Raw genomic sequence first — 12,430 nt, 5'->3', positions numbered from 1 at the left:
CCAAGAAGCGCAAAGTAGACGAGAAGGACAACATGAGCCGATACGTGAGTGTACACACACACACACACACACACACACACGCACCTGAGCTAACTTGGTTTTGGGAAACCGTCCAGACCGCTTCGTTTAAATATACCAGTAGAAGTACGGATTAGAACCTTGCCGTGTAGAGCTGGGACCGGTAATTGTCAGTTGGACAGGCAGTGAGTTCACCTCAGTCCACAGCCTTGTTTAGAATGGCCTCAGAGGTGTCGTGCCGTTAAGTGTAGCGAGCTGATGGAACTGGTGCTTCTCACTCATTCACTCTAATGTAATCTCTCTATCTTCTCTCTCCCTCTCTTTTTTTTCTGCATCCCTCCCTTTCCTCCTTCTGCCCTGCAGGACAGCGACGGGGACAAGAGTGATGATCTGGTGGTGGACGTTTCCAACGAGGTGAGGAACTGCTGAGTGCTGACGCTCAGTCTGATATTTTTCTAACCTCTTCTGATTTGCATAAAGGCCATCTTTTGATTTTACTATGATTTGCAAGTCATTTCACTGGTGTGTGTAATCACTGACCAATTCACTCTCTTGTTTGGCTTTCTCTTTCTTTCTTTCTTTCTTTCCTTCTTTCTTTCTTTCTTTCTTTCCTTCTTTCTTTCCTTTCTTTCTTTCTCTCTTTCTTTCTTTCTTTTGTTATCTCTCTCTCTCTCTGTAGGACCCAGCCACTCCCAGAGCTAGCCCCGCCCACTCCCCACCAGAGAACGGTCTGGATAAGCCCCGCCCCCCAAAGAAGGACACGCCCAACAGCCCGGCCTCTGTGGCCTCGTCAGGAAGCACCCCCTCCTCCAAAACCAAGGATCACGGCCACGTAAGGGTTAATTACCTTCTCCTCTTCTCCTCTCCTCTTCTCCTCTTCTCCTCTCCACTCTCTTCATTCCTCACTCTGTTTCCTAAACCCTCCTCCAAAACTACACAGCACAGACATATAGGGGTGAACGTCATCTCCTCTCTCTCTCTCTCTCTCCTACTCACTTTCTCTGTTTTCTCCGTTTTCTCCTTACTTCCATTTCTCCACCCACATAAGAATCTCTCTTTTCTTATCCTCCCGCTCTTCTTCTCTGTCCTTATTCCCTCCATTTTTCCACCCACGCCACTTTTGCGTCTTAGTCTCCCTTATAGTTTCACCTCCTTCTCTGTATCCCCTCTTTCCTCCCTCCACCTGTCCATGCTCTTTTGTTCCATTTTTTTTTTCTTTTTCAGTCTTATACCTACACTATCTGTCAGCCTCATCCTCTCTCTCTCTCTCTCTCTCTCTCCCTCCCTCCTTCTCTCTCTCCCTCCATCCCTCTCTCTCTCTCCCTCCATCACTCCAAGTCTCCTAGTCTGTGTCTCCATGCTGTAGCAGATGGCTGTGTGTGTGTGTGTGTGTGTGTGTGTGCGCGCTTGTGCTTACGATGCATGCCTGTATTGGCGGGTGGCTGTGGCCCGATGCCGCTGTCGCTCCTGTACACCATTGTCACGCTGGGCTCCAGGTCTATGGGATCTCTCTCAAAGCAGGATTACGTCGTCATCCGGATAAGTGCACACTCGCTCAGTAAAACCCTAAACACGGCCGTTTAGACTCCATGTTTCAAATCCATGTTCCAGATTTGGGATTTTCTGTACTTTACTCTCGGCAGTTATCTAGCTAACTTAGACATTTTACTTTCTGACGACCCCCCCCCCCCCCCCCTCGCGTTCAGTCCAGATGCCTTTGGGACGTGTGCCATTCTAGAGAGGGTCCACGGTGCATTGAGTGTAGCGTGTGTGATGTCATGAGGTGAGGACAGAGGCGTGTGGAGTTCTGAGGAAATCAGGTGATTGCTTATACAGAGCTCACACCTCTGTCTGAGTGTGGAGTAACAGGGGGCCTCCTCCCTACCCGTTCTCTCTTTCTTTCTCATTCTTTCTGTCTCTCTCTCCCTCTCTCCCTCTTCTAAATACATCTGTAAATGTCAGGCCTAATGCATCCCCTTAGTCAGATCAGCGCCAGCCACCGCACTAATAACTCAGCGCCTTTAACCATTCACATCCACTGTGCCTGGGACAGGCAGATTAAACCGTAGAGTGAGCGAGCGAGGGAGCGCGGGAGGGTGAGAGATGGAGAGAGAGAGAGAGAGAGGGATAGAGGGAGGGATAAAACGCTGCCTCATCTCCATTGTAGCAGTAATGGGGTTTGGGATAAATGGCTTGAGTCTATAGCCTGGTAGGAGTAGCGAGTTTGTCAGAATTGGATTGGATTAAGTTCAGCCTGCTCTCAAATCTTCTGCCTGGATGCTACTTTGAGGTTTTTTTTTTTTTCCTCTCTTTTTTTTCTATCCCCCCCCCCCCCCCCCTGTCTTTCTGTCTTTGGAGGGATTTTGAATGTTTCTCTCTCTCTCTCTCTCTCTCTCTCTCTCTCTCTCTCTCTGTGTCTGTGCGCGTGTAACTCCACTAATTCTCTGGCTCGGCTCATCTCCCGACAGAATGACAAATCCTCCACGCCGGGCCTCAAGTCCAACACCCCCACGCCCCGCAACGACGCCCCCACGCCTGGCACCAGCACCACGCCTGGCCTCAGGCCCATCCTGGGCAAGCCCCCCATGGAGGCACTCGGTGAGTTTGTGTGTGTGTGTGTGTCTCTCTCTCTCTCACACTCTCTTTTTCTGTCCTTTCTTTCTTTCTCTCGTTCTCTTTATTTCACTCTCTCGTTCTCTCTCTCTATCTTTTTGAACATTCTCTTGCATTCTCATCACTCCCTCTGCCTGTCCTAGTCTCTTTCCCCTGCCTCTCTTCTCATCTGTCCGTTTCCTGCCCCCCCCCCCCCCCCCCCTCCCCACGGTATCTCTCTCCTTGGCCCCCTGCAGTGTTGACTAGCGTTAGCATGGCAACCCATGAGTAATTAGTGGAGTGAATACTCCAGGAAGAGCTGATCTGAATGCCACAAATGCCTGCACTAGTGGGGGTATTAAAGACCCCACCCCACCAGTGTTAGTCGGGTATTTAAGCCCCCCCCCCCCCCCCCCACACCATCCCCATCCCCTCCCTGGTACTGGTGGGGTATTAAATCCTGCCCCCTCCCAACACACACACACACACACACACACACACACACACACAGTGTCCTCTCCTGGCTGTAGGCTGCTGCTGCTGCTGCTGCTCAGTGATTTATTGCTCCATTCAGCCTCCCGCACGCAGACGCTCCACAGTCAATGCCTTTTATTCCTTCCTCTCCATCTCTGTATCTCTCCATCTCCCTTTTCCATTCTCTCTCTCTCCATCTCTCTCTCTCTTTCTCTCATTCCTTATCGCTTGCGCTCTCTCTCTCTCTCTCTCTCTCTCTCTCTCTCTCTCTCTCTCTCTGCAGTCAGTGCCATTTAGTGGTATCCCTCGCTCCCTATCTTCCTTGCTCTTTTCTCTCCATTGTTTTCATTTTGTGAGCTTTCACTCTGTTAAATGCAGTAAAAATATTCTGTACGAGGTCTTGAATGTGAGAAATGAAATCGGTCTTGAGATGTCCCTGACGCCGGTCTGTCCCCCTGTTCCTCCTCCGTAGCTGCCCCAGCTCTGCGGACGCCCCTGTCCATCGCGGGCTCGTATCCCACGCCCTTCGCCATGATGGGCCACCACGAGATGAACGGCTCCCTGGCCGGTGGGGGGGGTCTACGCCGGCCTCCACATCTCCCCCCAGATGAGCGCGGCCGCCGCCGCCGCCTATGGACGCTCACCCATAGTGAGTACACACACACACACACACACACACACACACACACACACACACACACACACACATATACATATATATATATATATATATATATATATATATATATATATACACATAAACACACACACACATACATATATATATATACACACACACACACACACACACACACACACACACACACACACTGTCCACTTACTCCACCTGTATCTCCCCCTCGCTCTCTCTGCCCCCCCCCCCCCCCCCCCCATATTTTCTCATTTTTTATGTTCTCATTCTCGCTTATTGTCTTTTTTCCACTTCCAATCTGTTCGCTCTCAAATTTCCCATTTCTGTGTGTGTGTGTGTGTGTGTGTGTGTGTGTGTGTGTGTGTGTGTGTGTGCCTGTGTCCATCACTATCTCTATTGCTTTCTACCTGGTTACCAGTCTCACCTGCTCTCTTAGCCTTTCCTGCCCTTGCTCTCACTCTTTCCCTCTTTGCCTGCCGCCTCTCTCTCTCTCTCTCTCTCTCTCTCTCTGTCCCTCCATCTTTCCCTCTCCTTTCTCATTCCCCCTCTCCCTCTCTCTCTCTCCCTCCCTCCCTCTCTCCGGGGAGTGCAGTGGCCGTGTGCAGTGTGATGAACTGGGTGTGACTGTGTGTGAAATGAGCGTTACATTGACTGGCCTTTCCCTGCACCTGCCCGCCCCTGCTCTGATTGCTTTATTCTTGGAGCTCAATATAGCCGTCGCACACTGCTCTGTGTGTGTGTGTGTGTGTGTGTGTGTGTGTGTGTGTGTGTGTGTGTGTGTGTGTGTGTGTGTGTGTGTGTGTGTGTGTGTGTGTGTGTGTGTGTGTGTGTGTGTGTGTGTGTGTGTGTGTGTGTGTGTGTGTGAAAGGTAGAGACGGCCACTTCTCTCCTTGGCGCTGGCTTCATTGCAGGCCTATATATTGTAATTGTGTCTCGCAAATGTTGTGTCTCCGTATTCCTGAGTGCTGACTGTGTGATTAAAGTGAAGTGCCCGGGGCTGTGTGTGTGTAAAGTGGGTTTAAAGAGAGGAGGAAAAGTGTGGCTGTAATTGTGCGCTGCCTTTTGATGTATAATGACTGTAATTCACTCTCTTTTTCTCCATCTTCCCCCCTCCCTTCCTCTCTCTGTCTTTCAATCCCTCTTTCTCCTTCTCTCATTACTCTTACCCCTCTCTTCTTTCTTCAATCCATTGTTTCTCTCTCTCTCTCTCTCCCCCTCCCTCTCTCTCTCTCTCCCCCTCCCTCTCTCTCTCCCTCTCTCTCTCCCTCTCCCTCTCCCTCTCCCTCTCCCTCTCTCTCCCTCTCTCAGCCGGGGTTTGACCACCCCCAAATGAGGGTTCCAGGTCTGCCAGCCAGTCTCTCTGCCATCTCTGGAGGCAAGCCGTAAGTGTCGCACGTTGATGACATCACAAGCACCTTCCACACACAAACACATACACACACACACACATGCTCTAAGCACGGCTCCTGAGTGTGTGTGATGAAGCTTCTCAGCTTCAGCTCAGGCCCTTCAGGCACACACACACACACACACACACACACACACACACACACACACACACACACACACACACACACACACACACACACACTCACACACTCACACACTCACACACTCACACACTCACACACTGCTCTACTGTGCTCTCGTCTGCTCTGATAATAACTCATTTTCAGTGACTCATTCATAGGGCTTTAATTGAGTTAATTAGGGCACTCCACTTCCCTCCCCGCGCTACAGGGGAACCGATGAGAGCCAGTGAAGGAGTACGCTCCCTCTCTCTCTCTCTCTCTCTCTCTCTCTCTCTCTCTCTCTCTCTCTCTCTCTCTCTATCCCCTCATTCACACTCATTCATCGCTCATTTCTCCTCTTTGACGCCTCTCTCTTCCGCTCTCGCTGATTTTATTGACATATTTACCCCCTCATGTTCTGGTACACACTGATCTGTCTCTCTCTCTCACACACACGCACACGCACGCACACTCTTACTCATTCTCACTCTCCCTTCTCTCACTGCCTTCCTCATTTACACATTAACACATTTACATCATTATGTTCCTACACTCCTCTGCACATCTATCCTCCATATCCCTCTCTCCTCTCTCTATCTCTTTCTCACACACATATAAACACCGTATTTCTCTCCCTCTCCTCATTTCCATCTCTTTACTGCTCATTGGCTTCTGTTTCTTTTCTGCTCATGAAGCGTAATAGATTATTTTGGCCGATTTTTGTATTGTATTGTTCAGATTTTTATTCTCTCTCTCTCTCCCTCTCTCCCTCTCTATCCCTCTCTCCAGTGCGTACTCCTTCCACGTCAGTGCTGACGGACAGATGCAGCCGGTGCCCTTTCCGCCGGACGCTCTGATTGGGCCGGGCATCCCGCGGCACGCGCGGCAGATCAACACGCTGAACCACGGCGAGGTGGTGTGCGCCGTCACCATCAGCAACCCCACGCGCCACGTCTACACCGGCGGCAAGGGCTGCGTCAAGATCTGGGACATCAGCCAGCCGGGCAGCAAGAGCCCCGTCTCCCAGCTCGACTGCCTGGTACGGACACACACACACACACACACACACACACACACACACACACACACACACACACACACACACACACACACACACACACACACACACACACACACACACACACACACACACACACAGCCATACACAGAGCCCCGTCTCTTAGCTCGATTAGCTTTTTTGGACACGGACACACACACCAGTCTCCCAGCTCGACTGCCTGGTATGGATAACACACACACACACACACACACACACAGCCCCGTCTCCCAGCTGGGACTGCCTGGTGAGTGGCATCCGTGCCCACTCTGGTACCCACACCTCTGATGCTAACTCGTGCCCACACCACACACTCATGCCCAGGCCATTCTGTGCCATGCTGCGTCCGCACTCCATGCCATGCCAAGTCATGCATACCAAGAGGCCTTGTGTGTGTATTTAATGCATGTATTCCACGACTAGCACAAGACTTTAGTGGTGACTAAAGATTCACTCCGATGTGTCTAAACTCTTCCTCTCTCTCCGTCTCCTCGCCCCCTCCTAGAACCGTGACAACTACATCCGCTCGTGTAAACTGCTTCCCGACGGGCGCACGCTCATCGTGGGCGGGGAGGCGAGCACGCTGACCATCTGGGACCTGGCCTCGCAGACGCCGCGCATCAAGGCCGAGCTGACCAGCTCCGCGCCCGCCTGCTACGCCCTGGCCATCAGCCCCGACGCCAAGGTGTGCTTCTCCTGCTGCAGCGACGGCAACATCGCCGTCTGGGACCTGCACAACCAGACGCTCGTCAGGTGAGATACGCACCCACGCTCGATTCACCAGGTACCGTCATTTCCCAAACTGTTAGCCGCAAAGGTAGCGCAAAGATCCGCACACCGAGGAGCTCCCAAAAATATTTATTTTATTAAGTAGCTTATACACATTGCAGCTAATACACAGGACATGACTGTAAATGCACACCGAGTTACTGGAACTTTATTCTAGAATCTGATTGTATTTTTCTACTAATGATCTTTGGGGATTAATGAAGTGCGCTATTTTGTATGATGGCTCTACTATTGTGTATGATACTACATTTGCAGCCATAGCTGCTGCTATATACTCTCAAGCCAGATCTAATCTGTAGATGGGAAGCACTACAGGTGCTCTAGGTAGCTCTGCTGTTTCCTTAAGTCACGTGAGAAGTCGTTATTGGGCCACCCACTCACCCAGCCCTCTCCCGTTGCATTCTGGGTACGCGCAGGCAGTTCCAGGGCCACACGGACGGCGCCAGCTGCATCGACATCTCCCACGACGGCACCAAGCTGTGGACGGGCGGCCTGGACAACACGGTCCGCTCCTGGGACCTGAGGGAGGGACGGCAGCTGCAGCAGCACGATTTCACCTCCCAGGTACACACTTTGACCTCTGACCTCTCACCTGCTGACCTTAGTGCATACACTTCATGAGACTTGTATACACTCTTGTGCCTTGTACAGCTCAGGGAATTGTCCCATTCATTGTCAGCTCCTAATGGGTTTTTGGATAGTTAAAGCTAGTCCCCGAAAGACACTTAATGTGTCAATTTATATAGAGAAAGAGCTGGGTTTGTAACTCTGTGTGTGTGTGCGCAGATCTTCTCCCTGGGCTACTGTCCGACGGGCGAGTGGTTGGCTGTGGGCATGGAGAGCAGTAACGTGGAGGTTCTGCACCACACCAAGCCAGACAAGTACCAGCTGCACCTCCACGAGAGCTGTGTGCTCTCGCTCAAGTTCGCCTACTGTGGTAAGCAGCCTTCTCCTTACTTAATCACACTCACACACACACACACGCTATACTATACCATACAGAACAGTGGAAGACATTTTTCAAACACACACACATACATACATACATACTTACACACTCATACACTCGTAGCATACCATACCATCAAAGGCACAGTGGCATTTACTTCACTACATTTCCCCCAAGATAGACACAAGCACATACATTCACTGTACCGCATCTCAAACACAGCTCACAACTGTCATTTGGAGTGCATGGTAGCCTTCAGCTTAATGGGCACTGAGTGGTATACCTCCATCATCCTACACACACAGGCACACACACACACACACACACATACACTCAACACTCACACCACTTGTAGTTAGGCACCGCTTACTCATACCACATCAACATTCATCTCAACCACTTGCTGCTTCCTTTGATTCCCTTTCATCCTCCATTGTACCACGACCCGTCTCATGTTGCACCTTGACCCCCGGTGTCGTGCGCGACCCTCGAGAGTGGCGTATCCTCCGCAGGGTGCAGCCTTAGGAGTGCACGTGGAGAGTGTTTGCTTTTCTCCCTTTTGTCTGGCTCAGTAAATCATTTCCTCCTTGTCCTTCAGACCTCCATCTACGCCCATGCTGTCTCTGCTCTCCTCTCCTCTCCTCTCCTCTCATCTCTGTGTGCGCTCCTTTCCCCCTCTCTCTTTTCTTTCTCTCTTTTCTCTTCTTTTCTTTTCTGTTCCTCTTTCATCATTATCTTTGTGGGCCCTGTGCAAATGGATCCGTAATGATGTTTGATTTTCCCCCGCTAAAAGGAAAATGGTTCGTGAGCACGGGGAAGGACAATCTGCTCAACGCATGGAGGACTCCGTACGGCGCCAGCATATTCCAGGTACAGGATCAATACACGGGCCACAGTCTGTGCGGGGGGCAGGGGGGGGGGGGGGGCGGGGGGAGGTGGATGGGGGGGGGGGGATAGAGAGTGTGTTGAAAGGAGGCTGTTGGATGGACAGTGAAGTAGAGAAAGATTGAAGGAGGGAGAGAGGAGGGAGCTGAAAGGAATGAAGGAAAGAAAGGAGGAGGAGAATAGATGGAGGGAGGGAGTGATTGAGAGAGAGAGAGGAGGAGGAATAGATGGGAGGAAGGGAGAGAGGGATGGATAGAGGTAAGAAGGTAGGTGGAGAGGGAGAGGGGATAGATTGAGCACATGGGGAAGTGTGTGTCCTGCTGAGCTGCAGACTTGTAGCCGGTTTCTAAAGGGCAGAGTGACCGCAGTCTGACAGCAGGGCCTTTATCAGCGGAAATGGACCGGAGTGTGATATTAACAACACCGGCTGACCACTTAGTGCCGATGCAGCGGTGTGTGTGTGTGTGTGTGGGAGAGAGAGCTGAAGAATCTGTGTGTTTCTGTGTGTGTGTGTGTGTGTATGGGTATGTTTTTTTTTTTTTTTTTTTTTTTTTTAGTGTGTGTGTGGTTATGGGTCACTTAGCGGAACAGTAAGTAATTATACGGTAGAAATGTGCTGCTGTATGGGAACATGATGACTAAATGGGCTGTGGTCGGTGTGGATGGTCATCAGGGCGGTCTTACGTATATGGGATGACCTTTTAGTTTGTACTGTCTGCGGAGTCAGATAGTGGCTAATGCTTTCAGGAAAATTCCATATCTGGAGCCTGAGTCCTCACACACACACACACACACACACACACACACACACACACACACACACACAGAGAGACAGAGTATCTGGGTTTAGGTTGCTCCTATTAAAGGCTGTGCCTTTGTCTTTGTTTCCCCCGCAGTCGAAGGAGTCGTCGTCTGTCCTGAGCTGCGATATCTCGGCGGACGATAAGTACATCGTCACGGGCTCAGGCGATAAGAAGGCCACTGTCTACGAGGTCATCTACTGAGACGCTTCCGCAAGAGCAGCAGCAGCAGCAGCGGTGGAGCCGGCCCCGCTGGAGGACAGCAGGGTGGAGGGCGTCGGGGAAGGGGGGGGGGACGGCCAGACACACACACACACATGTACATACACGCTTGAGACCCCCTCTCAAACACTCAAACACTCACACACACACACACACACACACACACACACACACACACATATATATACATTCTTTCTCTCTCTTTCTCTCTCTCTCTCACGTAAACACACACACACACACACACACACACACAGGACGCCTCATCTGCCTGCTTGCCAGGACAGACAGACTGATTTAATGGCCTGAGGACTGCAGCTGAACTGGGTGGGTCCGGGCTGGTCTGAACCTGACTGAACCGGATCGCAGTCTGGGTTGATCAGCACCACGACCCCCCCCTGGCCCCCTCTCCAGTTGCCCCCCACCCCACCCCACCTGCCTGTTCAGTGCCCCCCCTCCTCGGCACAAAGAGAGGACAGAGACTGTCTGGTGTTCCCCCCCTCCCCCATCTCCTTGTATATCGGTCTATGTTGGAAAGTTGTTTCTTCCCTTTTATTATTATTTTTTTGTCGGGTTTTTTTTGTGTATTTTTTTTTTTATTTTTAACACTGAGAATGTTCTGCGTGCGGCTGTGACGTGAAGCAGTGCTTCGCTCGCCGAGCCGCAGTTGCTGGCGTGGTGGAGGTTCTGTGAAAAATGTATATAATGGAGGACTAAAGGCCTTTATAGATTTCTATTTTGGTGTCCAGTTCCACTTGTGATGGTCCCCCTCTCCTTGACGCGTCGTCTCCCCTGGCCCCCGGGGTTTGGATATTAGATTAGGACCTCTCTTTTATCCCGAGGAAATTCTATTCCTTTTTTTCCCCTCCCTCTCTCTCCCTCTCCCTCTCTCTCTCTCTCCCTCTCTCTCTCTCTCTCTCTCTCTCTCTCTCTCCTCCTCCTTCTGAGAAGTTCATTTTCTGCCCTGACCTTTCATGGAAATCTAATTTACTCCTTTTTTTGGTGTCCATTAAAAAACAATTTTGAGCTTCATCAAATTATGGAGATGTTTTGTACAAAAAAAAAAGAAAAAAGAAAAAAAAAATCTTGTGGATTCTATTCCTTCTGGTTCCCTCCTCCCGCCCTCTCTCCCCCCGCCATCTTGGTCAGCTGAGAGCAGCGGATCGTCTGGCCAATCAGGAGTGGACTCTGAAGGACGGGCCACTCCTCATGCAGAGCCCACAGCCAACAGGAAGAATAAGATATTTACAGATCCTCAGTCTCTCACACACACACACACACACACACACACACACACTCAAATGAGATCCCTCTGCTGACTGTCTGCTGAACTTCCTGCTTTCCTGTCTCCGTCTGGGTCTGGCGGCGGGAAAGGAGGGGAGACGTGGGGAGGGCCAGAGAGTGTGATGACCGCGGAGAGAGAGAGAGAGCACGAGAGAGAGAGATGGAGACCATCTTGCGATCAAGCCGAGGAGACTCTGGACTCTGGACAGATACTTTGGGGGTTTGCGGGGATGAGAGACTCTTTGGTTGTGCAGTATCATGTTAAAGGGGAGAGAGGAGGGGGATTTGGGGGAACAGCATCTTGTCTTGTTAGTGGGTGACTTTAACTATGGATTTTTAAGAAATTGGTTGATGTTTTTCCTTACCGTCAGTCACAGTGACCAGTGACGGACATTGGGGTGTTTGTGAGCAATCGTCTTTTGTAACGCACTGAGCAAAGTGGAATAACATGACTCCGACTCAGCGCGGCGTTATCCCCCCCTCACAGCAGCTCAAGCCAAACGCAAACACATCTCTGTGGCCTGCGCGCCGGTTCTCCATGGTTCTTTACGGTTCTATATGGTTCTACCCTGATGGTGATGTTCCATACTGTCCAACCTCAGACGAAACCCACCAACGCCCACCCCTGCCCCACTTTGCAAAAGAGCTGGATGAAACAAAGTCACTTCTCAAACACGCACCAAAGTATGTAGCAAACTGTGTTGTCACTGAAGCTAATGTACAGTTGTTGATAATTCAATAAACTGTTTTTGTATAAAATGACAACAGTTTTCTGTTATGTGTTTTTGCATGTGTGTGTTTATGTATCTGTATATTTGTATACTGTATTATGTATGTTTATATGGAACATATTAAGAGACCTCTGCACATTTTTCTGATGTTGCATCCTGTGGTTGCAGAGTGACCTTCAAGTGAGTTGATGGTCATATTCAAATATGCAGTATTCAATTTTCAATACAGTAAAGGCTTAGGCACCTTACATGTTTTGCTTTAGCACTGCTATAAGGACCATATTGTTTCTTTCTCACTTTCTTAATTTGAATATGACCAGAGAACACAGGAAATATGTACACATTAGGCCATTTAAATACACATAAAATGTATTTTTTGTTCTGATACCAGTCCAATTTCAGTCTGAAGCTGCCACTAGATTTGTTGTGTTAGCAGTGTCCTAATGACCAAGCACCCATGGAGGAAGCT

General features: G+C 50.3%; 1 protein-coding gene across 1 annotated transcript in view; it reads left to right on the top strand.

The window, feature by feature from the left end:
* tle3a (TLE family member 3, transcriptional corepressor a) overlaps positions 1-11,989 on the top strand; it is a 36,505-nt gene extending 24,516 nt beyond the window's left edge. The window contains 13 exon segments of the mRNA XM_062546795.1: positions 1-44; positions 382-432; positions 698-850; positions 2,487-2,616; positions 3,557-3,654; positions 3,656-3,733; positions 5,045-5,118; positions 6,037-6,286; positions 6,810-7,057; positions 7,510-7,657; positions 7,880-8,030; positions 8,836-8,912; positions 9,824-11,989. The exon segment at positions 1-44 is cut by the window's left edge and continues 56 nt beyond it. Coding sequence (XP_062402779.1) covers positions 1-44; positions 382-432; positions 698-850; positions 2,487-2,616; positions 3,557-3,654; positions 3,656-3,733; positions 5,045-5,118; positions 6,037-6,286; positions 6,810-7,057; positions 7,510-7,657; positions 7,880-8,030; positions 8,836-8,912; positions 9,824-9,931 — 1,610 coding nt within the window. The 3' untranslated portion in view covers positions 9,932-11,989.
* The last annotated feature ends 441 nt before the right edge of the window (positions 11,990-12,430 follow it).

Source organism: Sardina pilchardus, chromosome 10 (assembly GCF_963854185.1).
Source record: "Sardina pilchardus chromosome 10, fSarPil1.1, whole genome shotgun sequence".
NCBI lineage: Eukaryota > Metazoa > Chordata > Actinopteri > Clupeiformes > Clupeidae > Sardina > Sardina pilchardus.
Note: the sequence above shows the minus strand (reverse complement) of the source record. Positions and strands in the feature narration are given on the sequence as shown.